The sequence below is a fragment of the Cavia porcellus genome, unplaced genomic scaffold (genome assembly GCF_034190915.1).
Source record: "Cavia porcellus strain 051 isolate PalLab524CR breed Dunkin Hartley unplaced genomic scaffold, mCavPor4.1 scaffold_1, whole genome shotgun sequence".
Classification (NCBI taxonomy): domain Eukaryota; kingdom Metazoa; phylum Chordata; class Mammalia; order Rodentia; family Caviidae; genus Cavia; species Cavia porcellus.
In genome coordinates, this window is record NW_026947484.1 from 197,112,088 (window position 1) to 197,138,719 (window position 26,632).

The following is a 26,632-nucleotide window of genomic DNA, read 5'->3' on the forward strand; positions in this document are numbered from 1 at the left end:
GCTTTGTGTGAAATAATTCAGAAAGATTTTCTTGCATTTTAGACATACATGGTATTTTATCCTCATCTCTATTCACACTAAGTGCAATAAAGTGACCAATTTATTTTTACTGTTTATAATTTTAGTACCCACTGCATAACATTACCAACTCCCTCCTTCACCTACTCTCACAAGGTTTTTAAAATTTATTACCATTTCCAAAACTTTGTTGCTATTATAAAGAGATTACAGACAGGCATGCATTTTTATGTTCTCAAGGTGAGTGTCCCTGGTCAAAAAATGGAATGAGATGCCTCTCTGGAGAAAGCCAAGACAGTGATCCAGACAGATCAGATACATGTTTTAAACTGTGAACAGAAACCTAATTTGAGTCTTTAGGTCCTTTCCATGTCAGTGAAGTATTATGCATGACAGCGAGTGTGGAGATTTATGGTGGCCCTCCAGGTGGTACAAAGATTATGAGCGATAAGTCGCTCTGATAATGGTACGTTTTTCTGGATGTGGGTTGAATAATGACCAGCCAAGACATCAGGAAATACAGGTACCCGAATTCTTGCAGGATTTCAGCAGAGTTAATGCAACTGTATTTTTTGAAATGAAAAACGGACACTTCCCTGACCCACTATCTCAAGGAGCACCGGGTTATACTTTAGTCCAATTGCTTAAGTTTAAGGAAAGGTATTTAATTTCATTGTGATAAGCTGATTACTGAAACAGACATTTCCATATTCATACTCCCTTCAGCTGTAGCATTTGTCATACAGAAGGAAATTCAAATTTAAGAGAGGTTAAGTTTCTTTTTCTTTTTCTTTTTCTTTTTTTGTACCAGAGATTGAACTAACCCTAACCCTAACCTAGAGCTTTTGAGCCAGGTGTTTACCACTGAGCTAAATCTCTGGCTAAGAAAAGGTTAGTAAGTAGTGTCCTGCAACTAAACTACTAATATTTAGTGGAAATGAAATTCTGATTAGTGTGTGTGAGGTCAAAGTCTGTGTTCTGGAAGCCACTTGGACTTATAAAAATTTAGCAATATTTTTAATAATTTTATTGGAAATTCACCTTTGACATTGTCAAAAATATTGAAAAAAAATACAAAATAATTTATATAACACTTAGTTTAAAAATATGTGTGTATAGATATTGTGCTGTAGCTTTAAAGGTATGTCTTCATATGTGAGAAATGAGAACAGATTTTAAATTACGATATTAGAAGAGATGCTCACTAAAAATTCTCTAGTTTGAAATAACAACAAACTTGTTGAACTTGCTTTCTTCCTCCTTCAACTATACGTTCTCAAAGCTACCTGGGGTCATGACTGTGTTTAATGTTCGCTCACTTTTCATTGAAATTTAAATACCTCTTCATTGATTCTTTGATCTCCTTGCTCTAGAACCTCATCTAAATCAATCGACTATATTTATTTTTCTGCATTTTGTTGTTACTGTATAACATTGTTTTTGTGAGTTCTATCTATATTTTTATATACCCCTGGGAAACTATAACACATTTATCTGTTTTATTTTCAAATTTCATTTCCCATTTTTTCTGCTGTCTTGTTTTCTCCCTTTTTTCTTTCCTTTCTTTTTTTGTCTCTCTTTCTTTTTCTTCCCTTTCTGCTCTCCTCTCTCTCCCACATACTTTTTCTGTCTTTCTTTTCCTTTCAGCATTTTGCCACAATGAACAATATTGCTACAACCATTTGATACAAATAAATCCTTTGTAAGAAGAAATTCTGAAAATAATATACCCAGAAGAATTGCTGACTTATAAGGCATGTGTGTACCTACTTTAACTATCATCCCAAAGAGATGAGAAACCTGATCATGCTCAAGTCTTCTGGATCAGAATATATAAGCATATTTCTTTGTGTGTCTTCTGAAATGTTGCCTGTTGTCTTTGTGGTCATGGAATCCTTTAGTTTCTGCTTCTAGTGGAAGGTCTTTTTATTTTTTCTTCAGTTCTCTTGGAAGGTCTTTATTTTTTCTTCAATTCTGTGTGCTTTCTATTTCCATGCATGGCTTTAAAGATGTTATTTCATGGTCTTCTGGCTTTTAAAGTTTCAGCCAAGAGATATATTATTTGAATAGTTTTGTCTCTGTGAATTGGTGTTTTTCTCTTTCAGTTTTTAATATTCCTTCCTTCCTTGCTTTTCCTTCCTTGTTCATTTCCTTTTGCTTGTTATTTCAACTATAATATATATTGAGACATTTGTTTGTAGTCATGTCTGAGTTTCTATACCTTGTACCTAGATTACCATTACGTACATCAAGATTTCAGAGGTTTTCTTCCATAATTTTAGTGAACACATTTTCTATTTCATCAGTCCAAATTTCAAGCCCCACTTGTGTGCCAAAGATTCTCAAATTAGGTTTGTAAACTATATTTCAGTGGCCTTGTGGATTTTTCATATTATCTTATTTTTATTTATTGTTAGCTGAATGCAAACATTTATCTAATTTGTCTTTAAGCCTTGAGATTCTGTCTTCTGTTTGATCAAGCCTTCTGCTTATAATTCCCATTGAATTTTAAACTCTGATTTATTGATATTTCCTCTTTTGGTTTTCCCTCCCAAAATCTCATTTTTTATTAAAAGCCCGCATTAATTTTCTTTTTATTTTATTTTAAAGGGGGTAAAATTGAATGCAACAGAATGGAGCAAAACAAAACATAAGAAAGCAATGTAAGAGACATAAATTTCAAAGCAAGACAATCAGAGATCTTCATTATCTATCATATTGTCTGTTTTCTTCCAAATAGTTGACCATATCTTCACATTCAGAGAATTTACATGAAACAACATACTATAGAACTGGTCGGAACAAGATGAGGAAGACGTTTTAGGTCTTCAAGATCAGACAACAGGGAGGTCAACAACGGCTGTCATTGTGTCTCTCATTCTCTTCAAAAAAGCTGTTCAGACCTTTTTGTATGTTAACATTAAACAAAACAAAACAGGCATAAATCACTCTGAACAAAGAAGGACAGTATTTATGGATTTCACATCATGACACTACAGGATCAGCACTGGTACTATACTATCTCTTTTCCTTCAAAGTGGTTGTTCATTTCATCATACGTTATATGATCAGTTCTCATAAACTGTTTATAAGTTCTATGCATGCATGCGTCTCTACATGTATTTCTATCCTTTCTATATTAGAGGGAGAACCAAAGCAAGACAAAACAAAATATATTACAAAAACATGAAATGAAAAAGTTATATAAAACCACAGTACAAGGTGTTCTACAATGGTTACTGTGCTGTCTCTTGTTACCTTCAATAAAATTGTCTATATCATCAGGCATAGTATAATTGAATATAGCAATACATAACAATATTAATAAAAACAAAACATTGTAGATAGTGTAAAACTTCAAAAATAGGTAATAATCAAACCAGAATGGGTATCATAGTGAATCTTGTTATCCTCAGTGTAGTTGCCTATACTCTCATACTTGATACTATTAATCATAATAGATTTGAATAAAATCCGTGGATATCAAACAGCAATCTAACAAACCAGATTCAACTAAGTCAGACATGGCTAAAGCAGTGTAAGTTTTTTTTTTTTTTTTGTCTTTTTCGTTTTTATCGGTACCAGGGATCGAACTCACGACTGCTTGCTTGCAAGGCAGGCGCTTATGCCGCTGAGCTAAATCCCCAGCCCCTAAAGCAGTGTAAGTTATACAGGGCTTGAGATTAAACTAATTGGAAATTAAGGATAATTACTGTACTATATCCTGCTATTTTTGGGATAGCAGTCTGTGTCCTCAAATCTAGTGCAAGTAGACAAACTGGAACAGAATATAATCTATCTAAACAGAGTGGTGTGAGTAATGCGGGCTTTAAATCCTGATACACTATTGAAAATATCCTCTGCCTTCTTTTTTAAAAGACTATTCCTCTTCCCCTTTCACTTCCACAGGATACACTGTACATTTTTGGGTCCCACCCACTCCCTCAGTTTTTAGATTTGGGGGGTAACCTGCTATTTACCTAAGTGGTTCTGAACCTTCTCACTCCTGGACCTGATCTCAAGTTGTATTACTTTACCTACAAAACCTGTCTGTCCAACCTATCTGCAGGTGCTGGTCGAGTTGCCCCTATTACTCTCTGGTTCCCTGTCACATAGAGCATTGCTTTCTCATATTTGATTTTTCCATCCATAAACTCTTTTTCAGGTTAATTATGTTTCTTATACAGAACATTTCAGTGAACCCTACCTTCTGATCTACTCTGCCTGTGTTTTTTTTTTTAGTGTATCAAGGCTATCTATATTAGAGATTATAGCCAATCTTCTCTGCCTCATTTCTGCTGTTCTATTTTTATGCCATTCGTTGTCTACTTTTCTTGTTCATTCCACTTTCTGCCCCATTTATTAAGGCCTCTCTGCCACTGTTCCTGAAATCCTGGTACTTTTTTTCTCTGTCTAGAATGTCCTTCAGTATTCTCTATATGGTTGGATTGGTGGTTGCAAGTTCCCCCAGTTCCTCTTTGTCTTGGAAGCATCTTTTTTCTCCATTAATTTCTAGAGACAGTTTTTTCAGGGTACATCAATCTGGGCTGGAGGATATTTTCTTTCAGGGCTTGGAATACTTTGCTCCAAGTTCTTCTTGATTTGATGATCTGTGTCGAGAAGTCTGCAGTGATTTTGATGGGTTTTCCTTTATAGGTGATCTGTTTCTTTTCTCTGATGGCTTTTAATATTCTGTTCTTATATTGAATTTCTGGAATCTTGATGATTATATGTCTGGGTGTAGCTCTGTTTTGGTTGTTGCTGGCTGGAGTTCTGTGTGCCTTATACATCTGAATATCATTTCCTTTTCCTATGTTTGGGAAGTTTTCCTTAATTATTTCTGTGAATAGCCTTTGTATTTCCTTTGTTTCTACCCCTGCTTCTTTATTCACATTGTTTATTCTTAAGTTATAGATCCTCTTGTCATCTTCTAGCCTTTGTATTGTATTGTTACTGCTTGTTTCCTTGTTATTTTAAAGAAATTTTTCCTTTCATGATCACACATTACAAACCTATTTTCAAATTTTGATAGTCTATCTGTAGTTTCTTTCAAGCAGTTCTGCCAGCTTTCAATGGAATTTTTAATTTCCTGGTAATCTCTTTGAACCTGTTTCAAGTATTCTAGGTTTCCTTTAGATTCTTCATCAAACGTTTCTCTCCTTTTTTTGTATTCCTCTATTCTTCTGCCTGTTTCTTCTTGAGAGGTACTTAGCATTTCTTTTATTAATCTACTTATATCTGGCTTTACTTGATTAAATATTTCACTTTTGAGCTCCTCTATGAGGTCCCAAAGATATCTCTTTATGTCCACTGATGCTGTGTTGCATGTTTGCTGCCCTCAATCTCTTTTGTATTTACCTCTCCTGGATCAGTGTTCTCAGGTTTGGGGGTGGGGGACTTTTTCTTATTTCTTTCTCTTGTCATTTTTTTGGTTTTTCCATACAGGCATATAGAGGAGGTCCCATCCCCTTTCCTTGTTGGTTATGGTTCTTCTGAAGTACACTGGCTAGGGATTTCTGCCCTCTCCAGTTTGCTATTGCTCATTGAGGTGCAAACAGGTGGTGTATGCTGGCCCCTCCCCTCCAGATCAGTCAAACTGAAGGGGCCTTCACTGTGTTAGTGTGTGCTGTGTACAGAATTGGTTTGGGATGACTTATTGGGTCACAGCCAGCAGCGTGACCCAGGCCAGGTAGATCTAGCCAATCTGGTCTGGTAAAGAACAACAAACTGAAGTCACTGATGTTCTTTGTTCCTGCCCATCCTGCCTCGTTCCAATATGTCATCCAGTTGGCCGCCCCTTTCCCATGGGAGGCCTTTATGCCCAGCACTCACCATGGGTCCCTTGCTGGCTCTGTTTTCCAGTGGGTTCACTGACCTCAGATTTCAGTGTGACTGTGGTTCCAGTGAGTTGCAGCGGTGGGAGTTTGGTTGGCTTGGTTGCAGCAGTGGGAGCTTAAGAACTCTAGCAAGAGTACTGTGGCCACTAATCTTAGCTGCTCCAATGGTATCCCTGGGATTGCATGGTTTTTATAAAAATTTTATTTAAGGAGAAAAAGAAAAAAAAACAGAAAAAGGGTACAAATTATACAGAATTTCAGAAAAAATAAACAGTAGGAAATCACTAGTTAATAGATTACATATTGTCATTTTAGAAATAGTTGTTCAAGTTACAAAATTAAAGCATATAAAGTGGACATTAAACAGTGAGAATGCAAACAGTTCTGTTCAATGATCCAACAAAACTCAGTAATATGGTTATCTATCTTATACACTTAAATATACATGCAGTTATGTCCTTTAGAACACTTTCTTTTCCTCTCTTTTGTACAATGACAATTACACATTTTAGGTTTTATTACTCCCACAGTTCTTACTACTTTTTTTGAAGACAGTAAAACCAAATGTGACATAACAGAACAGAGTCAGTCAAATCAAAAGGATGGACATAATACATAATGTAAAAACAAAATACAAGGTGATCAACAATGGTTACCATAATGCCTCTTGCTCTCTTAAAAAGAATTGTCTATATCATCAGTTATAATAAAATTGAGCAAAACAGTAAAGAACAAAACCAATAAAACCAAAACATTGGAGACATTACAGGACTTCAAAAGAAGATAATAGTCAACCAGAATGGGTGTCATAGTGAATCTTATTGTTTTCACAGATGTTGCCTATACTCTCAAACTTGGTACTATCAAGCAAAACAGAATAGAGGAAAATCAGTCAAAACAAGATGGTGAGAGCAATACAGGGTTTCAAATCAAATTAATAGGAAATCAAAGTGGGTTACTATAATATATTCTGCTATCTTTTCTTTATTTTTCCCTTAATTAAAAGGATAAAAATGAAAAAGTAAATAATAAAAAAAGGAGATTGAGATAAAAGAGAACATAACAATAAAACAACACAGGTCAAAATATAACCATTTAAGCAAAATAGTGTTTCACCACTAGATAATCCTGACGTAAAAGTAGTTACCTTAGTGTCTCTTTCCTTGAAATCTTTGAGTATAACTTCATATACTGTAGCATCAAACATATCAAGACAATGTAAAACCATTCAAGAGAATGACAGTATTACAGGATATTTAGAATCAACTAACAGAAAATGACCAATGGTTTCTGTATAATCTCTTTGTCTACAAAAGTTTTTATTTATTACATATAATAAAATCCAATAAGATACAACATGTTAAGACCTATGGAGACAGAAGAACAAAAGCTTGATGGGACTTCAAAACAAGATGATATTAAATTGGCATTAGCAATTATGACGTCTTGTTTTCTCCAAAATAGCTGTTTCTACCATCCAACCTTCTCTGCCTCATTTCTGTTGAGCTCTTTTTCTGTCATTAGTTGTCAGTTTGTCTTCTTCATTTTGCTTTCTGCTCCACTCATTGTGGCCTCTCTGACACTGTTTCTGGAATCTTGGTAGTTTTCTTTTTTAGAATATCCTGCAGTATTCTCTGTAGAGTTGAATTGGCGGTTGCAAATTTCCCTAGTTCCTCTTTATTCTGGAAGCACCTTGTTTTTCCATCAATTTCTAGGGACAGTTTGCAGGATATCTCAATCTTGGCTGGAGGTTATTATCTTTCAAAGCTTGAATTATTTCCCCCCATGCTCTTCATGATTTGATGGCTTGTGCCAGAAGTCTGCTGTAATTCTGGTGGGTGTTCCCTTGTAAGTGATCTGTTTCTTGTCTCTGGTGGCTTTTAATATTCTGTTCTTATATTGGATTTCTGGAATTTTGATTATTATATGCCTGGGTGTAGTTCTGTTTGGGTTGTAGGTGGCTGGGGTCCTGTATGCCTCATACATCTGAGTATCTTTACCTTCTGCTAAATTAGGGAAATTCTCCTGAATTATTTCTGTGAATAGCTTTTGTAGTTCATTTGTTTGTGCCCCTACTTCTTTTTTTATGTTCTTAATTCTTAAGTTATAGATTCTCTTATCATCTTCTAGCCTTTGTATTATTAGTGTTCATTTCCTTGTTATTTTTAAGAAGTTTATCATTTCATGCTCCCACATTACAGATCTGTCCTCCAGTTCAGATAATCTATCCTTAGTTTCTTTCAAGGTGTTATGCCAGCTTTCAATAGAGTTTTTAGTTTCCTGGTAATCTCTTTGAACCTGCTTCATGTATTCTATGTTTTCTCTATTTTCTCCATCAAACAATTTTCCCCCTTTTTTCCTGTTCTTCCATTCCACCATCTGTTTTTTCTTGGGTGGTGCTTGGCATTTCTCTACCTATTCTACTTATATCTTGCTTTCTTTCATTAAAAACTTCACTTTTGAACTTGTCTATGAGGCTCTGGAGATATTGCTTATGTCTATTGGTGCTTTGTCTGATATTGCATGTTTTCTGTCCTCATTTCCTTTGCAATGTTCTCAGGATTGGGGACTGAGGACCTTTTCTTATTGCTCCCTCTTCCCATATTTTTTGTTCCTTCCATACAAGCATATATAGGAGACCCCGTTTTTTTTTCCTCTTTGTCTGTTATAGTTTGTTTGAATCGTGTTGACTAGATGTTCCTGCCCACTGCAGTATACTAGGGAGACACAGGCCTGGGTAGCCTCTGCTGGACCCGCCCTTCCAGGACAACCTACTGAAGGCTTCACTGCTAGGGTGCATTGCCAGGTGCTGGGACCTGGTTTGGACTAGCCTAGTGGATCTTAGTCCATGGCATCACTCAGGCCAAGCACTCCTGCTTGGCTGATCCCGCTTGAGAGGGGAATATGTGACTAAAGTCATTGCAGCATCCTATTCTGGCTAGTCTGCCTGGTCTCAGAATGTCCTCTGTTGGAGCCTCCTAGTCTATGAAAGGGTCCCTGTTCCTCTCACTCACCACAGGTCAATGCAGGGCTTCCTGCCAGTCCCATTCTCAACTCCATTCTGTTCACTGATTCCTACTTTCAGAGCTTTCATACGTCTCTCTCCCTGCTGTGCTGATTCAGACCCAGCAGGAAATTCAAGTTGCGGCTTCCAGAGGCACGGATTCCAGCTTCCGTGCTGAGATTTTATCTGTTCCTGTTATAACACCAGGATTGCATTTACAGTTGGTTTCTCTCAGCTTAGTTCGTTCTTGGGTCAGCAGGGTATATCTCCCCTTGCTTATGACTCCTCACACCGCATCATTCCTGGATTCTAAGCTGGCAATCTCAGAGAACCTCCATGGCTGCTATTATCTGTCTGCCATGTTCTCCCGGAAGTCTGGGATTGCATGTTTGACCAGCTCTTTTCTCATTAGTTTCTTCCTGGGTCAAGAGAATCCATCCCCTTCTGTCTGGACCTCCCTACGATGTTTTATTCTGGTATCTCAGGTAGCCTCTGTATTCTGCTGCTTATTGATCCACTATCTTTAGCTCCTCCTCTAATTTTCTTATTTCATTCAGTTATATATTGATATCCTCATTGAGTTTACTAATGTATATCTGTTTCTATGCATTAATTTTAGGATCCATACTATCTTCCAAAATTTCCATTTAAGGTTGCTTACACAGAAGTAAATACTCATATAACTAAGCCAAATGTCTTTTGTTTACATGATTTTTATTTTGTCTTAAATGTTATTTATAAAACATTGCATTTAATTAAGTTGAATGTAATTACGTAGCTACATAAACAAGGTTCTTTAAAACATTAAAATAATCTGTGTTCACCTTACTCAAATAGACTAGAAACATTGATGCATGTTTTATCAAGGTAATTTCTTGTGTCTTTGCTTTTGGGCTTTGATTACTTAAGAAACTGATTTTTAATAGTTAAGGTTTATTCACCTTGTTTTGAAAGCCTACACTGTTATTATTTGTGGCTGTTAGTTATAATTATTTATTTGTTGTTTTGTTTTTTCCTGTAATACAGAAAGGACAGGTGTACATGTTTATGCTTATATGCACCTAGAACTTTACCTAAAGAGTTTATAAAAATTGATTTTAGTATGTGTAATAGTATGAACAACTACACTGAAGAAAACGAGACATGTTAGCCATTGATGATTTCCTATCATTTTGATTCCAAAGCCAATAATGATTTCATTCTTGGTTTTGATTGGTTTTAGTTTGTTTTCAATTATTTATTTTCAATATATATAAAGATATGGACAATTATTTTGAAGAAAACAAGACACATTATGGTAGCCACTGTTGATTTTCTGCTGTCTTTTTCTGAAATCTGTGTTATTTGCATTGTTTTACTCTGTTCTATTTTGTTCTGTTTGCCTTTATTCTTTTTAAAATAAAATGTATAATGTTCAGGTGACATAAGTTTAATGTATGCAAAGTAACCAATAAATGGTCTCTTTTGTACAATAAACATTGTACCTAGATGTATAAAATTATCAAAATCATCATGGAGTATGGAGATACCTGCATACCATGTTTATTGCAGTACAGTTCACAGTAGCCAAGTTCTGAAATCATCCTAGGTATCTGTCTCCAAATCAATGGACACACAAAATGTATATATGCACAAAAATTGTACACTCATAAGGAACAAAACTATGTGTTTTGTAGGATGATGGATGGAACTGGATATTATCCCATTAATGAAGTAGACCAGTACCAAAAAGACAAATATCACATTTTTTTTAATGGATGTAGAATCTAGAAAAAATGAAAGTGGCACAAAAGTAGAATGGAGACTATTAGAGGACTAGGAGGGTAAGAGGATAGAAATAGAGAAGGTAATGGGAAACACAAATATGTTCAAATATCACAAATAAGAATATGCATATATAATGGAATACACCATTCTATATAACTGATATGCAACAATAAAAATAAAGACAAATGTTATTAAACAAGAAACAAGTTACATTTTGGAAAGCTTAATTTGATTCTAGTTTTCAATTTTCCATATCCTACCATTTTATATTCTCTCAAGAAGAAATGCCTAACCCAAATCTTGGTTTATAATTCCATTGGGTTTTGTAGTTGATTTTAATGGATTTTTATATCTAAAACTGTATTTATATTTACACACACAGTTATTTTATTTGGTTGGGCTTCTGTAACAATATGCCATGGATTGGTTGGTTTAAACATGGATTTATTTTCCCACAGATCAGGAGGTCAGCATTTCATGCAGGGTTCCAGCTGATTGGGCTTCTTGTTGAGAACTCTTTTTTTGAGGACAGCCACCTTTTAGTTACATCTTTATTTGGGATAAAAAAAAGAGGAGTGAGGAAAGGAGAGAGTACTCTGACATCTCTTCTTAGACAGACACTAATTAATTCTATCAGAGCCCCATCCTTACATTTCTTTAACATTCCTTAATTCCTTAAAGGCCTGATATCCAAATTCAGTCACACTTTTCCTTACTGTCTTGACAAAAAAATTCATCATGGGAGGCACAAAATTAGTCCATAACATGCATATACTTGTAAATTTTTCCTGATTTAGGAGTTTTCATCCACTATTAAGTCTTTCTTTTTCTCAATCTTTTATTTTTTATCTGTTATGTTGCATAAATTTCACCTTCAGTATTTCTTATGCAAAATATCACAACTTACTTATTATACAAAATCAACATTTAAAAATCAATAGCTTGCTTTTAATCTGGGGAACTGGGCTGCCAGCACACCAGCCTGGGACCTGGAAGAGTTTAAGATCTTCATTGATCCCAGTGGTCAAGGACCAACCCAGCTTCCAGCCACACTAGACTGGGCTCTGAAGGTTTCCTAGCCTGGTTGGGCCATTCTCAGCGACCTTCTTTCAATCTGGGGAACTGGGGCTACCCAAGGTGAGTTCCAGCACACCAGCTGGGGCCCAGGGAGAGTTTAAGGTTGTTGCTCCCAGGGATTAAGTGCCCGCCCAGCTTCCAGCCACACTAGACTATGCTTGGGAGGTTTTGCGGCCTGACTAGACCACTCCCAGCGACCTTCTTCAATCAGGAGAGTTGAGGGCACATGAGATGAGTTCCAGCACATTGATGCTTGCGTGGGGAGAGCTTTGGACCATCACCCACAGTGGATAGGAGCCCACCCAGCTTCCTGGAACATCACAGGTGGCATGGGAGGTCCTGTGAGCCTCACTGGACCGTGCTCAGCAACCTTCATTCAGTCCCAGGAGACGAGGGCATAGGAGGCGTTTTCCAACATGCCCAGGAGAAGCTTTGGGACATCACTTGAAACATGGATATATAGGAAAATGACAAAATGAAAGATCAAAATGCAATCTGAAACCTCCAGCCCATCCAAAGAAAGCTTAAGAGCGTTGTATGTAGAAGAAAATATATGCCATACACCTGAAATACCTGAAATAATAGCAACTGAAATAAAGAAGCAACTCTAGGAATCTTTAAAGGAATTCAAATTAGAAATAATCTCCCAGGTAAAAGAAGAAATGAGAAAAGTAAGGAAAGAGAGGCTGAACACATCTAAAGAAGACACAGTTAAAATATTAGAGGAGCAAAACAAAAAAGATAGAATCTCTGGATAAACAATATAAGAAACAGAATACATAAAGCAGTTGCAAAGAGATATACAGGAAATCAAAAATTACATTGAAAGTTGTCAAAAACTGCCTCAACAAAAGTGAACATAGAGTTTCAGACCTTGAAGACAAGATTGCAGCTAGTGAACAGGAAAGGAAAGATCTTTTAAAAATAACAAGGAATCATGAAATAACATTTGAACAGCTGCAAGATGATGCAAAGAAAAACAGCATAAGATTGATAGGGATTCACTTTACATGTTCCACTTTTGTATCTTGAACAACTATTTGTAAGAGGACAGTATGTAAACATCAACTAGTGATAATTGCCAAATCAACTCTATAAAGAATACTGAAAGGCAGTCTAGATACACATAGGAAAAAAACACTAAGAAAGACAGAGAATTAAACAGAATGGAAATATAAAGATGCAACAGCAGAAAGATAACATGGCAACAATATTCCAATATATAACAGTTATAACCATTAATGAAAATGGTCTCAATTCACCAATTAAAAGAAACAGACCAGTAGAATGGATCAAGAAACAGCATCCAACCATATGCTGGCATAACAAACACATCTAACACAAAAGGAAATTCATAGACTGAAAGTGAAAGGATGGAAAACATTACTTCATGCAACAGGAACCGAAAAAAAGTGGGGTAACTATTCTGTTTGCAGACTATGTGAACTTCAAGCTAAGAATGATCTGAAGAGATAAAGACAGTCACTGCATACTAGTTAGTGGAAAACTTCAAGAGGAAGAGATAACAATCTTAAATATACAAGCACCAAATTCCAGAGCACCTGAATATACAAAGCAATATTAATAGAAATGAAAAATCAAATGAGCAAAATTACAGTTATAACAAGAGACCTTAACACATCATTGACACTAAGGGACATATCAACCAGAGAGAAAATCAGCAAAGAAAGAGCAGAACTGAATCACAACTGTGAACAAATGGACTTGATAGACATATACAGAGTGTTCCATCTAACAACATCAGAATATACTTTCTTCTCAGAAGTACATGGGACAGTCTCTAAAATAGACCATATACTAACCTGTTCTGTAGGTTAGTATATGGTCTATTTTAGAGACTGTCCCATGTATTTAAGGAAATGCAAAACTATTGAAATTATCCCATGCATGATATCAGAGGCCATGAAACTAAAAATTAATGATAAAAAACTACAAAAACCCACAAACACATGGAAATTGAAGAACACACTCTTGAGCAATCAGTGGGTCACAGGAAAAATTAAAGAAGAAATTAAACAATAACTACAAGCAATTGAAAATACAAACACAAATTACCAGAATCTGTGGGATGCAATGAAAGCTGTCCTCAGAGGGAAATTAATTGCACTGAGTTCCCACATCAGGAAAACAGAACGAATACAAATAAACAACCTGATGCTGCACCTCAAACATCTAGGAAAAGAAGACCAAATCAAGCCCAAAGTCAAAAGAAGGGAGAATATTATAAAAATCAGAGCAGAAATTAATGTAATACAGACTAAGACAACAATCCAAAGAATCAATGAATACAAGATTTGGTTTGTTGAAAGAATAAATAAAATTGATAAGCCCCTAGCCAACCTTATTGAAAAAAGGAAAGAAAAACTCAAATTCATGCAATAAGGAATGAAAAAAGTGAAATCACTACAGACTCTGTGGAAATACGAAGATCACCAACACCTGTGTCAAAACCCCCTTCTCTCATAGATTCAATAACACAGAAGAAATGGACAGATTCCTAGAAACATATGAAGTACCAAAGTTGGGTCCAAAAGATGTAAAACTGCAAAATAACCCAATTTTTATTAATGAAATTGAAAATGTAATTAAGTCCATTCCCAAAAAGAAAAGCCCAAGCTCAGACGGATTCACTATGAAATTTTACAAGAAATACAAGGAAGAGTTAATGCTGACACTCCTCAAACTCTTTAATGATATCGAAAGGGAAGCAATTCTTTGTAAGAGATTCCTGGAAGCAAATATTACATTAGTACCAAAACCTGAGAAAGACCCAACTGAAAAAGAGAACTACAGGCTAATCTCCCTAACGAACACAGATGCAAAAATCCTCAATAAAATATTGGCGAACAGGATGCAGTACATCATTAAGGAGATTATACACCGCGACCAAGTGAGATTCATACCAGGCATTCAGGGATGGTTCAACATATGTAAATCAATAAAGAATTCACCATACCAATAGATCTAAAAGTAAATATCACATGATCATTTCTATAGATGCAGAAAAAGCTTTTGATAAGGTCCAATTCTCATTCATGATAAGAACCTTACAGAAAATTGGAATAGATGGTCTTTATCTCAGTATGATATAGGCCATCTATGATAAACCAACAGCCTGAATCCTATTAAGTGGCAAAAAACTGAATGCCTTTACCTTAAAATCAGGCACAAGACAAGGATGTCCCTTATCACTGCTCCTATTCAACATAGTACTGGAAATACTAGCCAGAGCAATTAGACAAGAGAGAGAAATAAAAGGGGTAAAGATAGGAAAATAGGAAGTTAAATTATCATTATTTGCAGATGACATGATACTCTACATAGAAGATCCCCAAAATTCCATTGAAAGACTCTTAGATATAATAAATAAATTCAGCAGTTTAGCTGGATACAAAGTCAATACTCATTAATCAATAGTATTCCTATAGACTAACAACAAAATCACTGAGAGAGAAATAAGAGAAGCCACGCCTTTCACACAAGTATCCAAAAAAATCAAATACTTAGGAATTAATCTCACAAAAGAAGTAAAAGATCTATACAGGGATCATTATAATAGGCTGAAAAAGAAATTGAAGAGTATCTCAGAAAATGGAAAGACATCCCTTGTTCATAGATAGGAAGACTAAATATTGTGAGAATGGCCACTCTTCCAAAACTGTTATACAGATTCATTGCAATCCCAATGAAAATACCATCAACATACCTCATAGATTTAGAGAAATCACTCCTAAAATTCATCTGGACCAGAAGAGACCTAGAATAGCAAAGGCAATTCTAAGGAGCAAAGGCAAAGCAGGAGGCATCACAATCCCTGACTTGAAGTTATACTACAAAGCTGCTATAATAAAAATCATCATGTTATTGGAATAAAAACAGAACCAAAGATCAATGGAATAGATCAGAAGATACAACCACAACTACCAAGACACTCAACTACCCTATATTTGATAAAGGGGCCAAATATGGTCACTGGAAGAACAATAGTCTCTTTAATAAATGGTGCTGGAAAAACTGGCTCTCCATATACCAAAAACTAAAACTAGACCCATGCCTATTGTCGTGTACTAATATAAAATCTAAATGGAAGAAACATCTGAATATTAAAACAGAAATACTAAATCTATTGGAAGAGAAATTGGGTAAAAATCTTGAAGACATAGGGATAGGTAGAGAATTCATGAACAGGTATAACTGCATGTGAAATACTTCCCAGAATCAATAACTGGGATCACTTCTTATTAACAAGTTCCTGAATGTCAAAAGTAATCTCCAACATAGTGAAAAGAAAACCTACAAACTGGGAAACAATCTTAGTGAACTGTCCCTCAGACAAACGGCTTCTGTGTAAACATATAAAGAATTAAAAAAATCAGACCCTCAAAATTCAAAGACCCAATCCAAAAATGGGCATCTGAGATGAATACATAATTCTCAGATGAAGAAATACAAATAGCAATTATATACATGATAAAGTGTCCAGCATCATTAGTCATTAGAGAAATGCAAGTTAAAACCACACTGAGATTCCATCTCCAGAAAGAATGCCCAGAATCAAGAAAACTACCAACAACAAACACTGGAGAGGCTGTTGGGGAAAAGGAACTCTCTTGCACTGTTGGCGGGAGTGTAGGTAGACTGGTGCAACTACTGTGGAGGTCAGTCTTGAGACTCCTCAAAAAGCTGGGATTGGAACTCCTATTTGACCTGGCTATTCTGCTGCTAGGCATATTCCCAGAAGAACTGAAAATATCATATCATAGTGATGTATGTGCACCCATATTTATAGCAGCACAATTTGTAATAGCCAGATCTTGGAAATAACCTATGTGCCCATCACAAGGAATGTGTAAAAAATTGTGGTACTTGTATACAATTGAATACTACTCAGCTATAAAGAATTATCATATTGAGATATTCATAAATAAATGCATGCAACTTGAGACCATACTCCTAAGTGAAATAAATCAAACTCACATGTATAAATACTATATAGTCTCCCTAGTGTAAGAAATGGTAAAAGTACATAAGATTTTATGGTAATCATGATTCTCCATTACATTGCTTTGAAGCCTTATGCTGTTTTCATTCATTAGTTGGAATGGTTTTATTCTGGTTTCTTTGATTTTATTATCTGTGATGGTATGAACAGCTATTTTGAAGAAAACATGACATTATAATAGCCCTTGAGGATTTAATTTCATCTTTCTTTGAAGTCTTACAATGCTTTTGTTCTTCTGTTTCCATTGGTTGTATCATTTTGTATCTTATTGAGTTTTAATATGTATGAGAGTTTAAACAAAATTTTTATGGAAAATGAGATATTATAGTGGCCATTTTTCATTTTTGGTTATTTGGTTCTGAGTGCCCTGTAATACTTTCATTCTCTTTAATTGTTTTATACTATTTTGTTATGTTTGATACTATTGTATGTGAAGGTATGCTCACCTATTTCAAAGAAAGAGACATTATGGTAGCTACTGTTAATATCCGGTTGTCTTGTGGTAAAGTACTGTATTGCTTAAATTGTTCTGTTCGGATCTCTTTGCTCTGTCCTCTTTTGTCTTAATCTCTTTAAAATAAAATAATTAAACTTGAAAAATCAATAGCTTTTGTTTACATCAATAATGAAATATTAGAGAAAGAATTAAAGGGCATAATTCCATGCAGTTCACCTTCTAAAAATTACAAACTGTCTATGGGAATATCTAACCAATTAGTTGAAACAATTCTGAAATGGAAATTTTAGAGCAATGAGAAATGAAATAAAGGAGACACTAAAAGACAGAAGGACCCCACATATTCATGGACTGACATGAACTATGAATCAACATTGTTGAAGTGACTGTATTACCAAAAGCAATACATAGGTTCTATGAAATCTCCATCCAAATTCCAATGACATTCTTCACAGGACTAGAAAAATGATTCTAAAATTTAAATGACAACATAAAATATCCAGAAAAACCAAAGCAATTTTATGCCAAATGAGCAAGTGTCGATGTCCTCCCGGCCGGCAGGAAAGACACACGACAAGGTCTGGCGGTGGTCAGGCTTTTCTTTATTCTCTCCTTATACAGTCTGCCCCGAAGCCTCTACCGTCCGCTCTCCGCGGCTCCTTCCGTGCTTCAGTCTGCCCCGAAGCCTCTACCGGTCCGCTCCCCGCGGCTCCTTTTGTGCTTCTCTCTCTCTCTCGGGGGTGGAGGCACTGGCTATATATAGGATTAATAGCTAGGCAGACTACCCTGTGAGGCGGGAACTTAGTGGGGTGATAAGAAACAGGTGCCACACAGGCGGGCTCGATGAGAGGGGTAATCTAGCCCAGGCTTTTGTACTTTCCCACAGGCCTCGCAATCACCGCGTCTGATGACTTGACAGTGCCACGGCTCCCAACATCTCCCCCTATTTTATTTTAAATGATGGCTACGCGCATCGCAGCCCGTCCTGGATAGAGTGCAGAGGCCTATGCCCCGAACTGAGGCCCACCGTAGGCCCTTAGCGTAGACCCTGGTCGGCCGTCCCAGGGTCCACCAAGGCCCTGAGGCCCTCGTCCTTTTTTCTAGGGCCAGGAATGAACCGGACGGAACCTGGTTGCACATAGGCATGCACTCATTTCTCTCCACGAATCCCCTCGGAGAGAAATTTATCTAACAATCCAGCGGCTTTCGAGCGGAACGGGGTAGGGCCTGGCTTAGGTTGAGTCGTGCTGGGGAGGCACGCTCTTACCCGTCATTGACTCACCCACCCTGCTACATGTTGTTGTCTAGGGAGGAGAATGTGGGAAGCCTGTCACTTTTAAACGCGGTCGTAGGCCATGCGAGCGAGCCATGCGTATACAAGGGTAGCACATAGGGGAGCAAGCCGTTCCAGGCCCCCAAAAAGGGATTGTCCTGCAGTTCTTTTAGGGCTCATCTTGTTGTTGGGTCTGCGGTTGGCCTCTGGTGGAACAGGCCTGATCTTCAGTCGAGGGACTTGTCAACCTCTCTGGGACCCACATTGGTTCTCGTCCCGGTCCCTGCGGAAAGACACAAACCGCGCCTCGGCTTCCTCTTTTGTATCTCTGCCCTCCTTGACGGACCCTTCTCGGGAGCTTCCTCACTGTGCCTGTTCAAACACCTCGCGTACTTCTACAAGTTCTTGAGAGCTCCCCCCGTAACTACCCTCACTCTTTAGGCACGTGTGTATCATTTCCCACAATGGACGAGCAGAGACTGAAGCTCTACCCTCCCGCTCTGCTAGGGAAAGGTCTCTGCCCAACTTTTCCCAGGAGGGCAGGTTTACATGCCCTGTAGGCAGAAACCAGGGAGCAAAGCTGTCAATCTCTGCAAGGAAATTTTCTAAAGTCTTACGCCCCACCTTGAGGTCCTTGGACTTTAGGAGTCTCCGAAGGACCAACACCAAGGCTGTGTATCTTTACTTGGCATGTTTCCCATTTTTAATATATCTTCTGTTATTTTTACTTCTATGTTTATGTTTTACACTCTTTTATTACCTTAAGTTCTGGTGTTATGTTTCATACTCACCGCGTGAGGCCCAAGAAACCCGCCACTTACGCGTGAGGTTGAGAGGAGTCTACAAACCCTGTAGGTGCGCGCCACCCAGGGCCCAGGCTTATCCTCTACTCACCTGTCCTGCAGCTGCAGCACTGTGTAGGAGAATGCAGTCCACCGCCGCGTCTCGGGGTTGATCAATCCCCGTGCGGGCCTCCAAATGTCGATGTCCTCCCGGCCGGCAGGAAAGACACACGACAAGGTCTGGCGGTGGTCAGGCTTTTCTTTATTCTCTCCTTATACAGTCTGCCCCGAAGCCTCTACCGTCCGCTCTCCGCGGCTCCTTCCGTGCTTCAGTCTGCCCCGAAGCCTCTACCGGTCCGCTCCCCGCGGCTCCTTTTGTGCTTCTCTCTCTCTCTCGGGGGTGGAGGCACTGGCTATATATAGGATTAATAGCTAGGCAGACTACCCTGTGAGGCGGGAACTTAGTGGGGTGATAAGAAACAGGTGCCACACAGGCGGGCTCGATGAGAGGGGTAATCTAGCCCAGGCTTTTGTACTTTCCCACAGGCCTCGCAATCACCGCGTCTGATGACTTGACAGTGCCACGGCTCCCAACAAGCAAGGTTGGAGGCATCACAATATCCCATTTGAAACTGTACTACAGAGCTGTAGTAACAAAATCTGTATAATACAAAAAATAGGAATATAATGTATATAAAACCCCCCACTATAAGAGCCTTCTTATCCTTGTATAAGGAGACAAAAACATACATAGGAGTAAAGAGAGCCTTTTAAATAAACAGTGTTGGGAAAACCATATATCCACTTACAAAAAATTGAAACTAAAACCCTGAATGTTTTTCTGCACAAAAATCCACTTCAAATACGTATATTAGACTCTAAAATGTAAGAGTTCAAACTTTGAAATTGCTATAAGAAAACAGGGGATTCTTTTGTATCTTTATTCTTTTTCTTTGTCTTGTCTAATTGTTCTAGATAATGTTTTCAGAAGTATATTGAATAGTAATGGTGATAATGGACAGCATCTTGTTCTCTATTTTAGAGGCAAAGTTTTCAGTGTTTGATATTGTCATTGGAAGTGTAGACTGGTGCCATTACTCTGTGTGGAGTGTGTAAATATCTCAAAAATCTAGGGATGGAGGTTACATTTGATCCAGCTATTCCTCTTGTTGACATCCTCCTGAAAGAATTAAAAGCATCATAGAACGATGATATATGTGCTTCCATGTTTTTTAAAATTTACTTTACAAAAAACCCCAAAATTTCAAAACAAAATAATAGCAGAATAACAATAGTTAATATATTGCATATTGTTGTCTTCAAAGAAGTTGGAGAAGACATGGGCATGAAAAATTCTCCCAATGATATTAGCAAAAACCTTCTTCCCAATGAACTAAGAGAAACTAGCAAACTAGTATTTTTTCCTTTTCCTTTCCTTCCTTCCCTCTTTCACCCATCCTAGCTCCTATTTCTTTTTGAACAGTTTCTTTCCATTTCACAAATACTATTGTACAAATATCTGTTGTGCATTTTGGATTTTTTACTCTTTCAGCTTCTCACAACAGGAAGACTACAGTGTTTACACATGTGAGTATGATTTATTTCACTTATATGATCTCAAATTGCATGCATTTATCTATAAAAATTTTGCGTTTTATTTTTCTTTATGGCTGAGTAATATCTCATAGTATAAAAAGACGACATCTTTTTTTATCGGTTCCCTGATTGAGGGGCATTTGGGTTGTTTCTAATATTTAACTACTGCAAATTGTGCTGCTACAAACATAGGTTCACATATATTGCTGTGGTGTGATGCTTTTAATTTTTCCAGGTATATGCCAAGAAAGGAAATAGCTGGGTTAAATGTAACTTCTAATCCTCATTATTTGAGGAATCTCCACACTGATTTCCATGGTGGTTACACCAGACTACACTCCCACCAACAAAGGAGAAAGGTTGCTTTTCCAGCCCCTCTAGCAATTGTTATTGATTGAATTCTTGATGATTACTATTCTTTCTTGGATGAGATGGAATCTCAGTGCTGTTTTAATTTGCATCTCTCAGACAACCAATAATGTTGGACATTTTTTCAAGTATTTGTTTTCTGCTTGTGTTTCTTCACCTGAGAAGTGCACATTCATTTCAAATGCCCATATTTGAACTGGGTCTTTGAATTTCAAAAAGGAAATCTGCGCCTGTGTTTGTAGAAGCACAGCAGCAGGAATAGCTAAATCCTGGAAACAACTCAAATAAGTTTATAAAACAAAGTTTAATATATTTAGCCATTAGGGAACTGAAAGTAGAAACTACCTTCCATCTCACTACAAATGGCTCTCGTCAAGACACAGAAAATAATAAATTCTGGCAAGCATTTGAGAAAAAAGAACTTTTCTGTGTTGCTAACATGAATATAAATTATTACATCTGAACAGTCACTATGCAAATTAGTATAGAAGTTCTGCAAAGAATCAAAAATAGAACTGTCATATGACCTGGCTGTACTATTATTTGTACATAGCTGAAGAGTACACGCAGGGATAGTTGCATACTCATGTTTACTATGTCACACAACAGCTCGGATGTGGGGCCAACAAAGGTGTTTATTGGCAAATAAATGAATAAAGAAGATGCAACATGCATACATAATAAAGTGTTATTCAATCATTAAGAAAACTTAAATTATATCATTGGCAGGAAAATGTATGGATATGGAGCTGATCATGTTAAGTGAAATAATCCAAACTCAGAAAGAAAAGTATCACAGGATTTCTCTAATATGTGGCATCTAAAAAAGAGAACTTGAAAGTGGAAGGGAGATTAATATTGGTATGATTAAGTAAAAAAGGGGATGAGGAGAATGGGAAATATGGGGGGGATAAGGGCAAGAGATACACATTTATTGTATCCTTAAGCAATCATGACATCAACATTAAATTATTGAGGTTAAAACCTATACACTACACTTCATGAAGTGAAGTAGAAGATTTTAAAACACTATATGTAGCACTGCCAATTTTTTACTTAAAAATGTATTAGCATATAGAAATATCAAAAAATTTTCTAAATAGTGTTCACTTAACTCTTTTAATCTCTCTAGGAGTAAGATACTAAGCACTTTTTAAAAAAATTTTATTTAAAGAAAGAGTAAACAAAACAGAAAATAGGTAGAAATAATACATACATTCAGAGAAAAAAATAAACAGTAAGAAATCACTAGTTGATGTTTAAGCACATTATTTTTTAAAGGATATTTTTGATGTAAACTATTGTAAAATATTTTTAAGCAATGAATTAAACAAATATATAAAATGATGAATCTGTTAATTAATTTGACTGTAGTAATTATATATATCCTCAAAGATAGTGTATATCTTACATATATACGCTTATACTTGTAAGTTATAATCAATAGAATGTCTTGAAGGCGTAAATCTGATATTGGAATGATTGGCTCATGCACATTTTCAGTGTTCAGTTATAATTTCCCACTGTTTAAACAGTTAAAATGATTAAGACTCCTGGTTAACGCTCAATATTTTCTTCAAAGAGCATCCTCAAAAATACATTTTCCCATATGTTTATATGAAACAGAAACCTATAGAGGGTTTAGTATGTTTTTCCCTGATTATTGCTGAGTTTGACTATTTTTGTACATGAACAGCCTGTTTGAAATGATTTTTTCTGGGTTATTCATTAATTTTATTTAGTTGTTTTTCAATTTCATTGTGTCAGCTTATGTGAGTGCTTTGTGTTATTAACTATAAGCTATTACATTAGCACTTTTTGATAGGATTCAGAAAGAAAGAAAAACATTGAATGACAAGAAAATATAAACACAAGTCTTCTAGAAAATGCTGTCTGTTCCTGAAGAAGTAAAAATGTCATTTATTAATTCTAAGAGATATTCCTTGTACACTTTCATCAAATGAGAAATCTTGCAGAGTGTTGACATTTTTTTCTTCTCTCCACACATATAGCAGAAGAGGAATGTGCCCATGATGTTCTTCTGATTAGGAAGGAGGAAGGTTTTGTCAACCATTGACCTTTGTGAAAACAAGCAGGTCAAAAACAGCATTATGATCAGGGAAACTGATGATCAGTTTGATCCACGGGAAACATTTCTGAAGTCCAAATGTCTCCTATGATTTCTACATACAAATAGCTGTTCCACTTACAGATGAATGTAACATAATATAACCAATTAACACTTGTAAATATTCACTCATCTTCATTTCAGTAATGAATGCATGGTATTTATTTTCTGCCAAGCATTGAAGAAATGGAGCTGGAAATATAAGGAATAAATTTTAGATCAATTTTTATAAAAATCTGAGTGGAAAACAAACAATGAAGTGTCTTATGATATTGTGAGAGTCTTGCATGAGTAGAATGCTGACACCATAGCATTTGGGACAGAAACAGAGATTTACAGAAAGCAAACTTCATTCCCCAGCTCCAGTGACGAGGATGAGATATACGTTCCTTTGTCCACACAGAGGGAAGATACTGGGGTGATCCTGAAATAGCATAGGACTTCAAATAGCGAAAGATTTTTTGTTGTCATACTTAACCTTCAGCTTGGTTTATTATGAGCACTGAACCATATTTTACCCGAGGTAAATTCAGAAGATAAGGAGTTTTGTAAACCAAAGTGTTTGTAATAACTGCCTTTTGGATTCAATATTACTCCTCTAAAAGTGAACTTCCTTACGCCTGCTTCAGTGAGTAGTTCTTCCCCCAAGAGTCAAATAATGTGACGCAATTTTTTCCTGTTTGTCTCTAATTTGGGCCCTATGTTTGGGGAGGTCCCTCAAGGTCTTCTACATGCTATTTAAAATCAGAATTCACACCAGTTTCTTAGTAGCTGTAAACAAATATGCATCTGTGTATCTACTTTGTTAGATTCTGAACTGATAAGTCTTCTGCCCTTTGCAACAGAACTTTGAGTTTTGTGGTCAACACTTGTTCACTGTGCTCTGCTTCTTACGGAGAGAAACGGAAAAAGTTTCCCATGCTGAAGGTGTCTGTGTGGGTCATCTAAGGGGCCATGGCAAGGCAGGAGTAGGATTTACACTAAGTATTTTGATTGTATGTAATTTTGTGTAGTTTATATTTTTTTTTTTTTGAGTTTTTGAGTGAGTGCTCCTTAACCCTGGATTGTACCTATCTTTACCTCATAGTATGGCAAAGAACTCCATTAAAGTAATTTATTTTGAACTGGTTATCCATATTTTGAGATGATAGGAAAAATAAAATTTCTGTGAAAAGCAAATTCTTTCAATGTGGTTTGGCAGGTAGTTTCTGACATGTAAGAAAATCTTTTTTTTGCTTTTGCTCAGTTTTCGATACTTCCCAAAATCTACAATCTGTTTATATCTCTGCCGACACAAATGAGTGTGTAGTTATCTATTACTTTGTTCCTCATATGGGTCTGTCTAAGACTAAATATCATGAAAGAGAGAGAGAAAGTTGATAGTATTAGTGCTGCACTGGATATGTCAGAAATATGACAAAAGTAACTAGTTAAAATTCTTGGCATAAAATCTGTGTTAGGAATCATAAAAACAGGTGACGTAGTTTGTTTTTTCCAGACAGACAAAAAAGCTTCCTTTGAAAATTGAAAAATGACTACAAAAGTGAGAAATATCCTGGAGTTGTAAGGACTTGAACATGATGATTTGGTTTAAGTTGAGAAATACCCAATGTGTTAATTGGTAAGTCACATTTTATTCCCATAACACGAATGTTTTCTCAGAAAAATGAGAGAAGAAAAAATGTTGAATAGAAATATAGTTTTCTTAAAGGAAGTATAACTTGGTGTGATCTCACAACCATTGTGATGCGTTCACAGCTTGTTCCAAAGGTACTTATTTGTTTTCTAGGTAGACAATATCCCATGTCACCAATAGTTCATTTTGTGGACTATTCAGTTTGTTTTAACATACATATACTGATTGTTACTAAACCAGGTTTCTATTATGGGAGAGTTACAATGGCTTCTCATTTTCTCACGTTTTCATCTCCCTTTTTATGTCCATGAAGAGGAAGCAGAAGTAGAAGCAGCAGCAGCACCAGAAGAGAAAGAAGAAGAGGAGGAAGAGGAAGAAGAAGGAAGAAGAAGAAGAAGAAGAAGAAGAAGAAGAAGAAGAAGAAGAAGAAGAAGAAGAAGAAGAAGAAGAAGAGAAGGAGAAGGAGAAGGAAAGGGAGAGAAAGAGGAAGACGGAGAGAGAAAGGGAGCTGAGTATGAACTGGGATAATCAGAGCAGCGTGTCTGAATTCATCCTTTTGGGGCTCCCCATCCAGCCGGAAGAACAAGGCATGTACTACGCCCTGTTCCTGGTCATGTACCTGACCACAGTGCTGGGGAACCTGCTCATTATCCTGCTCATCAGGCTGGACTCCCACCTCCACACTCCCATGTACTTCTTCCTCAGCCACTTGGCTCTCACTGACATCTCTTTCTCATCAGTGGCAGTTCCAAAGATGCTCATGAATATGCTGACTCATAGTAAATCCATCTCATACGCTGGGTGCATTTCCCAGTCATATTTTTTGGCAATGTTTGCAGCTCTTGACAGCTTCCTTCTCACCTCGATGGCATATGACAGGTATGTGGCCATCTGTCACCCCCTGCACTACACCACCATCATGAGCCAGAGATGCTGCTTCCTGCTAGTAATTGTGTCCTGGGCCTTATCCATTACCAATGCCCTTGTGCATACAGCTCTATTATCTTTCCTCTCTTTTTCTAGGGACAACACTGTCCACCACTTTTTCTGTGACCTCTCTGCCTTACTCAAGCTGTCTAGTTCAGACACCACCATCAATGAGATGGTCATTCTCGTAGCAGGAACCATAGTCATAACCCTTCCATTTATATGCATTGTGATGTCTTATGGGCACATTGGGGCCACCATTCTGAAAGCTCCCTCAGTCAAGGGAATCTGCAAAGCCTTGTCCACATGTGGTTCTCACCTCTGTGTTGTTTCTCTCTACTATGGAGCAATTATTGCTATTTATTTTTTCCCTTCATCTAGTAACACTAAGGACAAAGATGTCATTGTGACTGTGTTGTATAACGTGGTCACACCCATGCTGAACCCTTTTATCTACAGTCTGAGGAATCGGGATATGAAAGGAGCTCTGAGAAATCTACTCAGTAGATGAAATCTACTTCAGCATGAGGGGCTTTTTTTCTCCTATTAATGGATATTAGATCTTGTCAGTCATCCATTAATCCATGATTAAAAATAAAATCATGAGCCTGTATGGAATTTTTTTTATTGCATTGAAAAAGAAAAAAAATGTTTTCTATAATGAAGACTGGAAAGCATTCACTAAAAAAAGTCTACGAGTGATGACTAGAGAATTATAACATATTCATACGACAAAGA

The 26,632-nt window shown here is 36.8% G+C and overlaps 1 protein-coding gene across 1 annotated transcript in view; it reads left to right on the top strand.

Annotated features, from left to right (window-relative positions):
- LOC100716827 (olfactory receptor 1J21-like) overlaps positions 1–26,405 on the top strand; it is a 28,167-nt gene extending 1,762 nt beyond the window's left edge. The window contains exons 2-3 of the mRNA XM_003470808.3: positions 24,958–24,983; positions 25,481–26,405. Of these exons, the coding sequence (XP_003470856.3) occupies positions 24,958–24,983; positions 25,481–26,405 (951 nt within the window). The remainder of the gene's footprint in view (positions 1–24,957; positions 24,984–25,480) is intronic.
- The last annotated feature ends 227 nt before the right edge of the window (positions 26,406–26,632 follow it).